Here is a 17306-nt window from a genome sequence, read left to right as displayed (position 1 = left end):
TCCTGTCATTTGGACACTTTCTGGCCTGGTATTGAAGTTTGAGTGCTTGCCTGTTGTAAGTGTTCTGTGTCTCCATGTGAGCGCATCGTGTTCACGTTTCTGAATGTGCTGTCGAGGTTATAAAAACAGCATTAAATCCTCATGGTCATTAGCAGTTGTGCTACAGAAATGGAAATTAATAGACAATAAATTATTATTTTATATTTTATTGCATGGATGATGAGCTTTCTAATACTTTTTGAATTACTTAAAGCGGATGATTTATTGCTGAGTTCTGGTCACTTGAAGTCAATTCGCTGCTGAAGAATCCTTCGGAAGAGGAGTGAGATTTTTCATTCTGAAGTGTGGCGTATGAATGTTGAGTCAGTGAACGTTGACCAGTCTCTGCCGTGTGAGGGCAGCATCATCTCAGCCCACTGCCGCTCGGGCAGGGTTCCTGCTCCTCATCACTGTCCCGTGACCCCTGGGTTAGAGAGAGAGGGAAATCAGCCAGGGTTCCTGCTCCTGATCACTGTCCACTGACCCCTGGGTTAGAGAGAGGGGAAATCAGCCAGGGTTCCTGCTCCTGATCACTGTCCTGTGATCCCTGGGTTAGAGAGAGAGGAAATCAGCCAGGGTTCCTGCTCCTCATCACTGCCCAGTGACCCCTGGGTTAGAGAGAGGGGAAATCAGCCAGGGTTCCTGCTCCTGATCACTGTCCTGTGATCCCTGGGTTAGAGAGAGGTGAAATCAGCCAGGGTTCGTGCTCCTGATCACTGTCCAGTGACCCCTGGGTTAGAGAGGGGGAAATCAGCCAGGGTTCCTGCTCCTGATCACTGTCCAGTGACCCCTGGGTTAGAGAGAGGGGAAATCAGCCAGGGTTCCTGCTCCTGATCACTGTCCCGTGACCCCTGGGTTAGGGAGAGGGGAAATCAGCCAGGGTTCCAGCTCCTGATCACCGTCCAGTGACCCCTGGGTTAGAGAGGGGGAAATCAGCCAGGGTTCCTGCTCCTGATCACTGCCCAGTGACCCCTGGGTTAGAGAGAGGGGAAATCAGCCAGGGTTCCTGCTCCTGATCACTGTCCTGTGATCCCTGGGTTAGAGAGGGGGAAATCAGCCAGGGTTCCTGCTCCTGATCACTGTCCAGTGACCCCTGGGTTAGAGAGAGGGGAAATCAGCCAGGGTTCCTGCTCCTGATCACTGTCCAGTGACCCCTGGGTTAGAGAGGGGGAAATCAGCCAGGGTTCCTGCTCCTGATCACTGTCCCGTGACCCCTGGGTTAGGGAGAGGGGAAATCAGCCAGGGTTCCAGCTCCTGATCACTGTCCCGTGACCCCTGGGTTAGAGAGAGAGGAAATCAGCCAGGGTTCCTGCTCCTGATCACTGTCCAGTGAGCCCTGGGTTAGAGAGAGGGGAAATCAGCCAGGGTTCCAGCTCCTGATCACTGTCCCGTGACCCCTGGGTTAGAGAGAGAGGAAATCAGCCAGGGTTCCTGCTCCTGATCACTGTCCTGTGATCCCTGGGTTAGAGAGAGGTGAAATCAGCCAGGGTTCATGCTCCTCATCACTGCCCAGTGACCCCTGGGTTAGAGAGAGGGGAAATCAGCCAGGGTTCCTGCTCCTGATCACTGTCCTGTGATCCCTGGGTTAGAGAGAGGTGAAATCAGCCAGGGTTCGTGCTCCTGATCACTGTCCAGTGACCCCTGGGTTAGAGAGGGGGAAATCAGCCAGGGCTCCTGCTCCTGATCACTGTCCCGTGACCCCTGGGTTAGGGAGAGGGGAAATCAGCCAGGGTTCCAGCTCCTGATCACTGTCCAGTGACCCCTTTGTTCAGGAGAGGGGGAAATCAGCCTTTTATGAGGTGCATTAATTTAATTTGGTACAATAATACAGCAATTCCAAGTCTAGTGGCTAGTTGTAGTCTGGGCTAGATTGTTATTGTTAGAAGCAGTTAAAAAGTGAGAACTCTCGCACGCTTTATATTTCTGTCTTTCTCACAGACTCTAGATTCTCTCTTTTTACAGTCCCAATCTCTCTGCCTCACTCACTAATATCCTGTCGCTCACTCACAGACACTCATTCACTCACTCACACTCACTCTCACTCTTACACTCACAGACACTCTCACCCACATTCACTCACACACTCACTCACACACACTCACTCACACACACACACTTCTTCTTAGGCAGTCCCTCAGAACCGAAATGAGTTCTCAGATGACTGATGAGTCCAATGCGGGACCTACAGTCTCTGTCACAGGTGGGGCAGACGGTGTTTGAAGGGGCGGGTGGGTGGGGTGCTTGGGTTGATGTGCGCTCCTTGCGCTGCCTGCGCTTGGCTTCCACTTGCTCCCGGCGAAGAGACTCGAGGTGTTCGGCGCCTTCCCGGATGCTTCTCCTCCACTTTGTGCGGTCTTGGGCCAGGAACTCCCAGGTGTCGGTGGGGATGTTACACTTTTTCAAGGAGGCTTTGAGGGTGTCCTTGAAGCGTTTCCTCTGCCCACCTGGGGCTCTCTTGCCGTGCCGGAGCTCCGAGTAGAGCGCTTGTTTTGGGAGTCACTCAGACACACACACACACTCACTCACCCTTGTGTCTCTCTGACTGACACTCATTCTCTGTTGACATGTCTCTCTCAGTCTCACGCTCTCACTCTCTTTCCCACAAACCCATGGTATAACATTTTTTTGCTATCATTACCTCCCTAACACAGTAAAGACGCGATGAGTGTCCCTGAAACGTGAGATGGCTGCGTATTGTAATCATGAGGAGCTTGGAATCGAGCTTGTTGACGCGGGGCCGATGGAGGCTGAATGGCTCTCCGACAGCAGAGTAATTCACTCCTTCACCTTCTGTTAATTCCTATCTGCAACATCAATTAAATTGTTTGTAGAAACTAATTGAATGTGGCTTAATCACACATCTTAATAGCTTTACACGGTTTGAACTTCCTGTTAATTCGAGTAATAAAATAAAATGAGTGCGCTGGCTGTGTAATTAGCGAGGTGGCTTGTGAAGAAATTAGTGTTTATGGCTTGTAATAAAGGGAGTGTGCTGGCGCCTAATTCCGACGGACTCTCGCTGCAATCTGCTGATTCTGAATTTCTCCTTTTAATTTGCACTCCGCTCCTGAGTGTTAATTGTGTTTTAAAGGGGCAGGAGTGCTCTTGGTTTGTCAGTTCCCACCGATGGATTCCCCGCAGCTTTTCCCCCTCTGCTCACCTGACTCTCGCTGAGGTTTCGATTCGCGGGCTGGGGCGTTCTCGGACTCCTCCAAATGTCCGCTTGCCTCATTTGCTTTCACTTTTGCCTCTGAGTCAGAGGATTGGGGGTTCATGACCCCCCTCACTCTGGGACTTCAGCCCATTATCCAGGCCAACACCAGTGCAGTACTGAGGGAACGCCGCACTGTCGGAGGGGCAGTACTGAGGGAACGCCGCACTGTCGGAGGGGCGGTACTGAGGGAGCGCCGCACTGTCGGAGGGGCAGTACTGAGGGAACACCGCACTGTCGGAGGGGCAGTACTGAGGGAGCGCTGCACTGTCGGAGGGGCAGTACTGAGGGAGCACTGCACTGTCGAAGGGGCAGTACTGAGCGAGCGCTGTACTGTCGGAGGGTCAGTACTGAGGGAGCGCTGCACTGTCGGAGGGGCAGTACTGAGGGAGCACTGCACTGTCGGAGGGGCAGTACTGAGGGAGCGCCGCACTGTCGGAGGGGCAGTACTGAGGGAGCGCCGCACTGTCGGAGGGGCAGTACTGAGGGAGCGCCGCACTGTCGGAGGGGCAGTACTGAGGGAGCGCCGCACTGTCGGAGGGGCAGTACTGAGGGAGCGCCGTACTGTCGGAGGGGCAGTACTGAGGGAGTGCTGCACTGTCGGAGGGGCAGTACTGAGGGAGTGCTGCACTGTCGGAGGGGCAGTACTAAGGGAGCACTGCACTGTCGGAGGGGCAGTACTGAGGGAGTGCCGCACTGTGGGAGGGGCAGTAGTGAGGGAGTGCTGCACTGTCAGAGGGGCAGTACTGAGGGAGTGCTGTACTGTCGGAGGGTCAGTACTGAGGGAGCACTGCACTGTCGGAGGGGCAGTACTGAGGGAGTGCTGCACTGTCGGAGGGGCAGTACTGAGGGAGTGCTACACTGTCGGAGGGGCAGTACTGAGGGAGTGCCGCACTGTCGGAGGGGCAGTACTGAGGGAGCGCTGCACTGTCGGAGGGGCAGTACTGAGGGAGTGCCGCACTGTCGGAGGGGCAGTACTGAGGGAGCGCTGCACTGTCGGAGGGGCAGTACTGAGAGAATGCTGCACTGTCGGAGGGGCAGTACTGAGGGAGTGCTGCACTATCGGAGGGTCAGTACTGAGGGAGTGCCACACTGTCGGAGGGGCAGTACTGAGGGAGTGCTGCACTGTTGGAGGGTCAGTACTGAGGGAACGCCGCACTGTCGGAGGGGCAGTACTGAGGGAGCGCCGCACTGTCGGAGGGGCAGTACTGAGGGAGTGCTGCACTGTCGGAGGGTCAGTACTGAGGGAGCGCTGCACTGTCGGAGGGTCAGTACTGAGGGAGCGCTGCACTGTTGGGGAGGCAGTACTGAGAGAGTGCTGCACTGTCGGAGGGGCAGTACTGAGGGAGCGCCGCACTGTCGGAGGGTCAGTACTGAGGTAGCGCCTCACTGTCGGAGAGTCAGTACTGAGGGAGTGCTGCACTGTCGGAGGGACAGTACTGAGGGAGCGCTGCGCTGTCGGAGGGGCAGTACTGAGGGAGTGCTGCGCTGTCGGCGGGTCAGTACTGAGGGAGCGCTGCACTGTCGGAGGGGCAGTACTGAGGGAGTGCTGCGCTGTCGGAGGGTCAGTACTGAGGGAGCGCAGCACTGTCGGAGGGGCAGTAATGAGGGAGCGCCGCACTGTCGGAGGGGCAGTACTGAGGGAGCGCTGCATTGTCGGAGGGTCAGTACTGAGGGAGCGCTGCACTGTCGGAGGGTCAGTACTGAGGGAGCGCCGCACTGTCGGAGGGGCAGTACTGAGGGAGCGCTGCATTGTCGGAGGGTCAGTACTGAGGGAGCGCCGCACTGTCGGAGGGGCAGTACTGAGGGAGCGCTGCACTGTCGGAGGGTCAGTACTGAGGGAACGCCGCACTGTCGGAGGGGCAGTACTGAGGGAGCGCCGCAATGTCGGAGGGTCTGTGGAGTGTCCAGTGGTTGTGAAAGGCGATGTCTAATTGCAAGTTCTTTCTTTTTCTTTTCTTTCCTTGCCTAAGTGGCCACTCTGTCTGAGTGTGAGTGTGTGTCTGTGTGTGTGTTGAGTGTGTGAGTGAGTATTGTGAGTGTGTATGTGTGAGTGAGTGTGAGTGTTGTGTCTGAGTGTGTGTGGTGTGTGTGTGTGTGTTGTGTCTGAGTGTGTGAGTGTAAGTGTGTGTGTGTTGTGTGTGTGAGTGAGTATTGTGAGTGTGTGTGTGTGAGTGTGAGTGTTGTGTCTGAGTGTGTGTGGTGTGTGTGTGTGTGTTGTGTGTGTGAGTGAGTATTGTGAGTGTGTGTGTGTGTGAGTTAGTGTGAGTGTGTGTGTTGTGTCTGAGCGTGTGTGTGTGTGTGTGTGTGTGTGTGTAATGAATAAAGAAACACTTTGCTCGTGCAGGGATGCTGAGGCCGAACTGTTGTCCTGCCTGCGGTCAGCACAGGTCAGTCCTGAAAACTGGGACTGTCTGGTCTGGATGGCTCCTGACCACACTGGGTGGTGCCTTTAGTAAGTGAGTGATGGGGAAGGACTACGCCCCTCACTCTGGGGTTTATGTAGTGAAAGGCTAAGCATGTGCACAAATATTAAAGAAGTGGGCATCTCTGTTGAAGTACGACCCTTGCTGTCTGGCCCCAGTACGATAGAGTAAAAAGCTGTCATACTGAAACAAAAACAGAAAATGCTCCGAACACAGTGCAGGCCAGTCAGCAAGTGTGGAGACTACAGACAAGCTGATGGTTTGGGTGACGACCCTTCCTTGGAAGGGGCTGTGCGTTTATCTGCTTTAATCTCTCCCTGTGTTAGTGTGTGGTGGGGGCAGGCCGGGGAGGTGCTGCTAGTCCTGACACCAGGCTGTGCTGACACTGTCTGATACCCTTTCGATATAATGGGACAGGTGTAATGTGAATCTCTCCACGGGTACGGAGCCTGCATCCAAATACTCCAAAATGGAGGTGAAGGGGAATGGGCTGTGAGCGACTGGACCTCTGGACATCTCTGTCTGCACCCGAAGGCGTTTGATTCCTGCGATAATTGAGAAGGGGCTGATTATGTTGCAGCTTGTGAATGTACATTCTCCATAACCACGAATTCTGACAATCCTCTTATATTTCTTATTTATCATTGATCCAAATAAACTTTTCTGCCGTGTACAGAATTTAACCACAAGGGGTCATATTTACAAATTAAGGACATTTAATCACCGATCACTCTTACCTATTATTATCACTCTTATCATTCCTTCTCTTCATATTCTTAATGTCCACCCACCCACCTTCTCCCGTATCCCCCAACCTCACCCACCCACCTTCTCCCGTATCCCCCAACCCCACCCACCCACCTTCTCCCGTATCCCCAAACCCCACCCACCCACCTTCTCCCGTATCCCCCAACCTCACCCACCCACCTTCTCCCGTATCCCCCAACCCCACCCACCCACCTTCTCCCGTATCCCCAAACCCCACCCACCCACCTTCTCCCGTATCCCCAAACCCCACCCACCCACCTTCTCCCGTATCCCCAAACCCCACCCACCCACCTTCTCCCGTATCCCCCAACCCCACCCACCCACCTTCTCCCGTATCCCCAAACCCCACCCACCCACCTTCTCCCGTATCCCCAAACCCCACCCACCCACCTTCTCCCGTATCCCCCAACCCCACCCACCCACCTTCTCCCGTATCCCCAAACCCCACCCACCCACCTTCTCCCGTATCCCCCAACCCCACCCACCCACCTTCTCCCGTATCCCCCAACCCCACCCACCCACCTTCTCCCGTATCTCCCAACCCCACCCACCCACCTTCTCCCGTATCCCCCAACCCCACCCACCCACCTTCTCCCATATCCCCCAACCCCACCCACCCACCTTCTCCCATATCCCCCAACCTCACCCACCCACCTTCTCCCGTATCCCCAAACCCCACCCACCCACCTTCTCCCGTATCCCCAAACCCCACCCACCCACCTTCTCCCGTATCCCCCAACCCCACCCACCCACCTTCTCCCGTATCCCCAAACCCCACCCACCCACCTTCTCCCGTATCCCCCAACCCCACCCACCCACCTTCTCCCGTATCCCCAAACCCCACCCACCCACCTTCTCCCGTATCCCCCAACCTCACCCACCCACCTTCTCCCGTATCCCCAAACCCCACCCACCCACCTTCTCCCGTATCCCCCAACCCCACCCACCCACCTTCTCCCGTATCTCCCAACCCCACCCACCCACCTTCTCTCATATCCCCCAACCCCACCCACCCACCTTCTCCCGTATCTCCCAACCCCACCCACCCACCTTCTCCCGTATCCCCCAACCCCACCCACCCACCTTCTCCCGTATCCCCCAACCCCACCCACCCACCTTCTCCCATATCCCCCAACCCCACCCACCCACCTTCTCCCGTATCTCCCAACCCCACCCACCCACCTTCTCCCGTATCCCCAAACCCCACCCACCCACCTTCTCCCGTATCCCCAAACCCCACCCACCCACCTTCTCCCGTATCCCCCAACCCCACCCACCCACCTTCTCCCGTATCCCCCAACCCCACCCACCCACCTTCTCCCGTATCCCCAAACCCCACCCACCCACCTTCTCCCGTATCCCCCAACCTCACCCACCCACCTTCTCCCGTATCCCCAAACCCCACCCACCCACCTTCTCCCGTATCCCCAAACCCCACCTACCCACCTTCTCCCGTATCCCCAAACCCCACCCACCCACCTTCTCCCGTATCCCCCAACCCCACCCACCCACCTTCTCCCGTATCCCCAAACCCCACCCACCCACCTTCTCCCGTATCCCCCAACCCCACCTACCCACCTTCTCCCGTATCCCCAAACCCCACCCACCCACCTTCTCCCGTATCCCCCAACCCCACCCACCCACCTTCTCTCATATCCCCCAACCCCACCCACCCACCTTCTCCCGTATCTCCCAACCCCACCCACCCACCTTCTCCCGTATCCCCCAACCCCACCCACCCACCTTCTCCCGTATCCCCCAACCCCACCCACCCACCTTCTCCCATATCCCCCAACCCCACCCACCCACCTTCTCCCGTATCTCCCAACCCCACCCACCCACCTTCTCCCGTATCCCCAAACCCCACCCACCCACCTTCTCCCGTATCCCCAAACCCCACCCACCCACCTTCTCCCGTATCCCCCAACCCCACCCACCCACCTTCTCCCGTATCCCCCAACCCCACCCACCCACCTTCTCCCGTATCCCCAAACCCCACCCACCCACCTTCTCCCGTATCCCCCAACCTCACCCACCCACCTTCTCCCGTATCCCCAAACCCCACCCACCCACCTTCTCCCGTATCCCCAAACCCCACCTACCCACCTTCTCCCGTATCCCCAAACCCCACCCACCCACCTTCTCCCGTATCCCCCAACCCCACCCACCCACCTTCTCCCGTATCCCCCAACCCCACCCACCCACCTTCTCCCGTATCTCCCAACCCCACCCACCCACCTTCTCCCGTATCCCCAAACCCCACCCACCCACCTTCTCCCGTATCCCCCAACCCCACCCACCCGCCTTCTCCCGTATCCCCAAACCCCACCCACCCACCTTCTCCCGTATCTCCCAACCCCACCCACCCACCTTCTCTCATATCCCCCAACCCCACCCACCCACCTTCTCCCGTATCTCCCAACCCCACCCACCCACCTTCTCCCGTATCCCCCAACCCCACCCACCCACCTTCTCCCGTATCCCCAAACCTCACCCACCCACCTTCTCACGTATCCCCGAACCTCACCCACCCACCTTCTCCCGTATCCCCAAACCCCACCCACCCACCTTCTCCCGTATCCCCCAACCCCACCCACCCACCTTCTCCCGTATCTCCCAACCCCACCCACCCACCTTCTCTCATATCCCCAAACCCCACCCACCCACCTTCTCCCGTATCCCCAAACCCCACCCACCCACCTTCTCCCGTATCCCCCAACCCCACCCACCCACCTTCTCCCGTATCCCCCAACCCCACCCACCCACCTTCTCCCGTATCCCCAAACCCCACCCACCCACCTTCTCCCGTATCCCCCAACCTCACCCACCCACCTTCTCCCGTATCCCCAAACCCCACCCACCCACCTTCTCCCGTATCCCCCAACCCCACCCACCCGCCTTCTCCCGTATCCCCAAACCCCACCCACCCACCTTCTCCCGTATCTCCCAACCCCACCCACCCACCTTCTCTCATATCCCCCAACCCCACCCACCCACCTTCTCCCGTATCTCCCAACCCCACCCACCCACCTTCTCCCGTATCCCCCAACCCCACCCACCCACCTTCTCCCGTATCCCCCAACCCCACCCACCCACCTTCTCCCATATCCCCCAACCCCACCCACCCACCTTCTCCCGTATCTCCCAACCCCACCCACCCACCTTCTCCCGTATCCCCAAACCCCACCCACCCACCTTCTCCCGTATCCCCAAACCCCACCCACCCACCTTCTCCCGTATCCCCCAACCCCACCCACCCACCTTCTCCCGTATCCCCCAACCCCACCCACCCACCTTCTCCCGTATCCCCAAACCCCACCCACCCACCTTCTCCCGTATCCCCCAACCTCACCCACCCACCTTCTCCCGTATCCCCAAACCCCACCCACCCACCTTCTCCCGTATCCCCCAACCCCACCCACCCACCTTCTCCCGTATCCCCAAACCCCACCCACCCACCTTCTCTCGTATCCCCCAACCCCACCCACCCACCTTCTCCCGTATCCCCAAACCTCACCCACCCACCTTCTCCCGTATCCCCAAACCCCACCCACCCACCTTCTCCCGTATCCCCCAACCCCACCCACCCACCTTCTCCCGTATCCCCCAACCTCACCCACCCACCTTCTCCCGTATCCCCAAACCCCACCCACCCACCTTCTCCCGTATCCCCAAACCCCACCCACCCACCTTCTCCCGTATCCCCCAACCCCACCCACCCACCTTCTCCCGTATCCCCAAACCCCACCCACCCACCTTCTCCCGTATCCCCGAACCTCACCCACCCACCTTCTCCCGTATCCCCAAACCTCACCCACCCACCTTCTCCCGTATCCCCAAACCCCACCCACCCACCTTCTCCCGTATCCCCAAACCCCACCCACCCACCTTCTCCCGTATCCCCAAACCCCACCCACCCACCTTCTCCCGTATCCCCCAACCTCACCCACCCACCTTCTCCCGTATCCCTCAGCCCCACCCACCCACCTTCTCCCGTATCCCCCAACCTCACCCACCCACCTTCTCCCGTATCCCCAAACCTCACCCACCCACCTTCTCCCGTATCCCCAAACCCCACCCACCCACCTTCTCCCGTATCCCCCAACCTCACCCACCCACCTTCTCCCGTATCCCTCAGCCCTACCAGCTCACTTTCTCCACATATTCCCAGTTCCTTCTCTCTCCAGAATAGCAGATCATTGTCTCCTGATCCCACGTATACTGTTGTTACAGTAATAACTTAATTTCATAACTTGATTGCTCTTTGGGTGAAGAAGTTCCCCCGACTTCCCTTATTATCCCAACTTCCTCACTTTTAACTCGTGTCCCTGGGATTTGAGTCCTTAGCCATTGGGAACAATTTGTCCGGGTCAGTTCTGTTGATCCCTTCATAATTCTTGAAAGCTTCAGTTAGTCGGCTAAAACTTGCTTCTTTTTCAGTGCAGACAAATTTGAATTACTGTGTGTTGCCTCATGTTGCCCGGTGCCAGGCTGTGTGCCTGAATATTTATGCAGCGGCCTCAGGGACAGGAACAGCTCCTAATGCTCTTTCTCTGCGGCCCGTTAGGATTACATGCAGAACGTTCACGGCAAGGAAATCGACCTGCTGCGGACGACGGTGAAGGTCCCTGGTAAGAGGCCGCCCCGGGCGACAGCGGGTAACGCACTGAGCGCCAGTCCCAAGACCAACGGACTCACCAAGGACAGGAGTAACCTGCAGCTGGCTGGCAATCAGGGTAAGCGGCGGTGCCTTGCAGCACACTCGATGGATGGGGGAGCGCTTACACTCGGTGACTGCTGAGCTTTGGATTGGCACTGGTGTGAGATTGGTGCCGGTTTAAGATCAGTGCCGGTCAGTGCGGTACTCGGTCGGTGATTGGTGCCGGTTTAAGATCAGTGCTGGTCGGTGCGGTACTCGGTCGGTACTGATGGAAGTAGAAGATCTGCATTGGTTGATGTGTCGGATGAGAAGCTGGTGAATCTTCAGTTGGAGTGAGTGGGGATTGTCCCTGTTTGAAGATCAGGTGGATAAGTCAGATCATTGAGGTAGGGAGGTTGGTGATTGGGGGGGTTGTGGGGGGAGGGCAGGCATGAGGAATCTTTGGTGTTGTGTGAAGTGGGTTGTGGTGCGGGTGATGTGTGCTGACTGGTTCTCCAGCAGATGTCATTCGTGGTGGTTCCCTGTCTAACGCAGTGAAACTTGGAGCAGCTCCTGTTCCACTGTAGGCCGCCTGCTGCCAGGCTCTTGGTGTAATGCTGTTGTATCGGGAGCTGTTGATGGGATCATCCTGTTCTCATCTCCTGAAGTCCTTGCTTTCAGATTGTTGGCGTAAGATTGTTCAGTGTTAGTCACTACAGTGAGGTATGCTGTCACATGAAGTCACTGCTGGTTTCATCCCAACTAGGGACACCTCGGGACAGCAGAGCTGACCTGAGTTGCTGCCTCTACCAGGGGAGGGGATCTGGGGTCTTCACATGTGATGCAGAGGGATCGTTGGTTATTGAGGTTTTCAGTCAATTGCACATCATCAACAGCAAACCCCGGACCTCGAGCCCTAACCCTACCCAAATGTTACAGAGTGCACGGGGCAAAGCTACATATGAAAACCCCTTTAATTTTATGAACAAAAATGGCTTTATGTGAGGTTTCACGTGTGCAAAGCCACAGCATTGTGCCAGTGGTCAGAGGGTCGCGCGGCGGTGGCCAGAGGGCCGCGTGCCGGTGGCCAGATGGTCGCGCGCCGGTGGCCAGAGGGTCGCGTGCCAGTGGTCAGAGGATTGCATGCCAGTGGTCAGAGGAATGCATGTCAGTGGTCAGAGGGTCGCATGCCAGTGGTCAGGGGATCGCGCGCCAGTGGTCAGAGGATCGCGCACCAGTGGTCAGAGGATCGAGCGCCAGTGGTCAGAGGATCGCACGCCAGTGATCAGAGGATCGCGCGCCAGTGATCAGAGGATCGCGCGCCAGTGATCAGAGGATCGTGCGCCAGTGGTCAGAGGATCGCGCGCCAGTGGTCAGAGGATCGAGCGCCAGTGGTCAGAGGATCGCGCGCCAGTGATCAGAGGATCGTGCGCCAGTGATCAGAGGATCGCGCGCCAGTGATCAGAGGATCGCGCGCCAGCGGTCAGAGAATCGCGCGCCAGTGGTCAGAGGATCGCGCGCCAGTGACCAGAGGATCGAGTGCCAGTGGTCAGAGGATCGCGCACCAGTGGTCAGGGGATCGCGCACCAGTGGTCAGGGGATCGCGCGCCAGTGATCAGAGGATCGCGCGCCAGTGATCAGAGGATCGCGCGCCAGTGGTCAGAGGATCGCGCGCCAGTGGTCAGAGGATCGCGCGCCAGCGATCAGAGGATCGCGCGCCAGTGGTCAGAGGATCGCGCGCCAGCGATCAGAGGATCGCGCGCAAGTGGTCAGAGGATCGAGCGCCAGTGGTCAGGGGATCGCGCGCCAGTGGTCAGAGGATCGCGCGCCAGTGGTCAGAGGATCGCGCACCAGTGGTCAGGGGATCGCGCACCAGTGGTCAGGGGATCGCGCGCCAGTGATCAGAGGATCGCGCGCCAGTGATCAGAGGATCGCGCGCCAGTGGTCAGAGGATCGCGCGCCAGTGGTCAGAGGATCGCGCGCCAGTGGTCAGAGGATCGCGCGCCAGTGGTCAGAGGATCGCGCGCCAGTGGTCAGAGGATCACGCGCCAGTGGTCAGAGGATCGAGTGCCAGTGGTCAGAGGATCGCGCGCCAGTGGTCAGAGGATCGCGCGCCAGTGGTCAGAGGATCGAGCGCCAGTGGTCAGAGGATCGCGCGCCAGTGGTCAGAGGATCGCGCGCCAGTGGTCAGAGGATCGCACGCCATTGGTCAGAGGATCGAGCGCCAGTGGTCAGAGGATCGCGCGCCAGTGGTCAGAGGATCGCGCGCCAGTGGTCAGAGGATCGAGTGCCAGTGGTCAGAGGATCGCGCGCCAGTGGTCAGAGGATCGCGCGCCAGTGGTCAGAGGATCACGCGCCAGTGGTCAGAGGATCGAGTGCCAGTGGTCAGAGGATCGCGCGCCAGTGGTCAGAGGATCGCGCGCCAGTGGTCAGAGGATCGAGCGCCAGTGGTCAGAGGATCGCGCGCCAGTGGTCAGAGGATCGCGCGCCAGTGGTCAGAGGATCGCGCGCCAGTGGTCAGAGGATCGAGTGCCAGTGGTCAGATTGTAAGATTTTACTTGGATGTTCGTTATTTTAAATTCGGGTTTTTTTTCTCCAGGTGCTTTTACTTTATTTTCCAATCAGCAAAATGAAATGTATGAATTAGTTCTGGTGTCACTCGTTTGGAACAAAGTGCTTATTAATGTACCGTCGAATAATGTTTTCTCTGGAGCAAACCTGTGGCTTGAAATTCAGTCATGTGACACTTGCTACTTTCGATGCTGCGTCTGTTATCAGCTGGCCTTGAGTCAGTTGAGGTTTGTTGTTTTGGGGAGAGGGGTGGTGACGGCAGATTTGAAGAAGAGGGGGACAGAACCCGAGGAGAGAGAACCGTTAACAATATCTGCTAACATGGGAGCCAGAAAAGGAAGTTGGGTGGTCAGCAGTTTGGTGGGAATAGGGTCGAGGGAGCAGGAGGTGGGTCTCATAGACAAGATGAGCGCGGAGAGATCACGAGGGGCGATCGGAGAGAAACTGGAGTAAGATGTGAGTTCAGGGCTAGGGCAGGGGGGAAGTTTGGCCCAGAGGGCTATGGGAAGTGGCAGAGGCAGCTGAAGAGAATCAAGGGATATGGGGATAGTGCAGGAAAGTGGAGATGAAGTAGAAGATCAGCCATGATCTTATTGAATGGCGGAGCAGTCTCGAGGGCCCAAATGGCCGACTCCTGCTCCTATTTCTTATGTTCTTATTAAGGGTGTGAGTGAGTGTGCACTAACAGTGTATTAGGGTGTGTGAGTGTGTACTAACAGTGTATTAGGGTGTGTGAGTGTGCACTAACACAGTGTATTAGGGTGTGTGAGTGTGCACTAACAGTGTATTAGGGTGTGTGAGTGTGCACTAACAGTGTATTAGGGTGTGTGAGTGTGCACTAACAGTGTATTAGGGTGTGTGAGTGTGCACTAACAGTGTATTAGGGTGTGTGAGTGTGCACTAACAGTGTATTAGGGTGTGTGAGTGTGCACTAACAGTGTATTAGGGTGTGTGAGTGTGCACTAACACAGTGTATTAGGGTGTGTGAGTGTGCACTAACACAGTGTATTAGGGTGTGTGAGTGCACTAACACAGTGTATTAGGGTGTGTGAGTGTGCACTAACACAGTGTATTAGGGTGTGTGAGTGTGCACTAACAGTGTATTAGGGTGTGAGTGTGCACTAACACAGTGTATTAGGGTTTGTGAGTGTGCACTAACAGTGTATTAGGGTGTGTGAGTGTGCACTAACACAGTGTATTAGGGTGTGTGAGTGTGCACTAACATAGTGTATTAGGGGTGTGTGAGTGTGCACTAACACAGTGCATTAGGGTGTGTGAGTGTGCACTAACAGTGTATTAGGGTGTGTGAGTGTGCACTAACAGTGTATTAGGGGTGTGTGAGTGTGCACTAACACAGTGTATTAGGGGTGTGTGAGTGTGCACTAACAGTGTATTAGGGTGTGTGAGTGTGCACTAACAGTGTATTAGGGGTGTATGAGTGTGCACTAACAGTGTATTAGGGTGTGTGAGTGTGCACTAACACAGTGTATTAGGGTGTGTGAGTGTGCACTAACACAGTGTATTAGGGTGTGTGAGTGTGCACTAACACAGTGTATTAGGGTGTGTGAGTGTGCACTAACAGTGTATTAGGGGTGTGTGAGTGTGCACTAACACAGTGTATTAGGGTGTGTGAGTGTGCACTAACAGTGTATTAGGGTGTGTGAGTGTGCACTAACACAGTGTATTAGGGGTGTGTGAGTGTGCACTAACAGTGTATTAGGGTGTGTGAGTGTGCACTAACAGTGTGTATTAGGGGTGTGTGAGTGTGCACTAACAGTGTATTAGGGTGTGTGAGTGTGCACTAACAGTGTATTAGGGTGTGTGAGTGTGCACTAACACAGTGTATTAGGGTGTGTGAGTGTGCACTAACAGTGTATTAGGGTGTGTGAGTGTGCACTAACACAGTGTATTAGGGGTGTGTGAGTGAGTGGCACTAACAGTGTATTAGGGTGTGTGAGTGTGCACTAACACAGTGTATTAGGGTGTGTGAGTGTGCACTAACAGTGTATTAGGGGTGTGTGAGTGTGCACTAACACAGTGTATTAGGGTGTGTGAGTGTGCACTAACAGTGTATTAGGGTGTGTGAGTGTGCACTAACACAGTGTATTAGGGGTGTGTGAGTGTGCACTAACACAGTGTATTAGGGGTGTGTGAGTGTGCACTAACACAGTGTATTAGGGTGTGTGAGTGTGCACTAACACAGTGTATTAGGGTGTGTGAGTGTGCACTAACACTGTATTAGGGTGTGTGAGTGTGCACTAACAGTGTATTAGGGTGTGTGAGTGTGCACTAACACAGTGTATTAGGGTGTGTGAGTGTGCACTAACAGTGTGTATTAGGGGTGTGTGAGTGTGCACTAACAGTGTATTAGGGTGTGTGAGTGTGCACTAACACAGTGTATTAGGGTGTGTGAGTGTGCACTAACAGTGTATTAGGGTGTGTGAGTGTGCACTAACACAGTGTATTAGGGTGTGTGAGTGTGCACTAACAGTGTATTAGGGGTGTGTGAGTGTGCACTAACAGTGTATTAGGGTGTGTGAGTGTGCACTAACACAGTGTATTAGGGTGTGTGAGTGTGCACTAACACAGTGTATTAGGGGTGTGTGAGTGTGCACTAACAGTGTATTAGGGTGTGTGAGTGTGCACTAACACAGTGTATTAGGGTGTGTGAGTGTGCACTAACACAGTGTATTAGGGTGTGTGAGTGTGCACTAACAGTGTATTAGGGTGTGTGAGTGTGCAGCTAACAGTGTATTAGGGTGTGTGAGTGTGCACTAACACAGTGTATTAGGGTGTGTGAGTGTGCAGCTAACAGTGTATTAGGGTGTGTGAGTGTGCACTAACACAGTGTATTAGGGTGTGTGAGTGTGCACTAACAGTGTATTAGGGTGTGTGAGTGTGCACTAACAGTGTATTAGGGGTGTGTGAGTGTGCACTAAACAGTGTATTAGGGTGTGTGAGTGTGCACTAACAGTGTATTAGGGTGTGTGAGTGTGCACTAACACAGTGTATTAGGGTGTGTGAGTGTGCACTAACAGTGTATTAGGGTGTGTGAGTGTGCACTAACAGTGTATTAGGGTGTGTGAGTGTGCACTAACAGTGTATTAGGGTGTGTGAGTGTGCACTAACACAGTGTATTAGGGGTGTGTGAGTGTGCACTAACAGTGTATTTGGGTGTGTGAGTGTGCACTAACACAGTATTAGGGTGTGTGAGTGCACACTCAAACAGTGTATTAGGGTGTGTGAGTGTGCACTAACACTGTATTAGGGTGTGTGAGTGTGCACTAACAGTGTATTAGGGTGTGAGTGTGCACTAACAGTGTATTAGGGTGTGTGAGTGTGCACTAACACAGTGTATTAGGGGTGTGTGTGCACTAACAGTGTATTAGGGTGTGTGAGTGTGCACTAACACAGTGTATTAGGGGTGTGTGAGTGTGCACTAACAGTGTATTGGGGTGTGTGAGTGTGCACTAAACAGTGTATTAGGGTGTGTGAGTGTGCACTAACACTGTATTAGGGTGTGTGAGTGTGCACTAACACTGTATTAGGGTGTGTGAGTGTGCACTAACACAGTGTATTAGGGTGTGTGAGTGTGCACTAACACTGTAATAGGGTGTGTGAGTGTGCACTAACACTGTATTAGGGGTGTGTG

The 17306-nt window shown here is 55.5% G+C and overlaps 1 protein-coding gene across 1 annotated transcript in view; it reads left to right on the top strand.

Moving 5' to 3' along the window:
* The window catches only part of agap3 (ArfGAP with GTPase domain, ankyrin repeat and PH domain 3), a 737224-nt gene that overhangs the window by 375432 nt on the left and 344486 nt on the right, over positions 1–17306 (top strand). Inside the window, exon 11 of the mRNA XM_085992170.1 lies at positions 11012–11180. Coding sequence (XP_085848296.1) covers positions 11012–11180 — 169 coding nt within the window. The remainder of the gene's footprint in view (positions 1–11011; positions 11181–17306) is intronic.

Source organism: Somniosus microcephalus, chromosome 7, assembly GCF_052327205.1.
Source record: "Somniosus microcephalus isolate GS21.2 chromosome 7, FLI_Smic_1.0, whole genome shotgun sequence".
Lineage (NCBI taxonomy): Eukaryota > Metazoa > Chordata > Chondrichthyes > Squaliformes > Somniosidae > Somniosus > Somniosus microcephalus.
The sequence above is the reverse complement of the archived record's forward strand: the minus strand, read 5'-3'. Positions and strand labels throughout refer to the sequence as shown.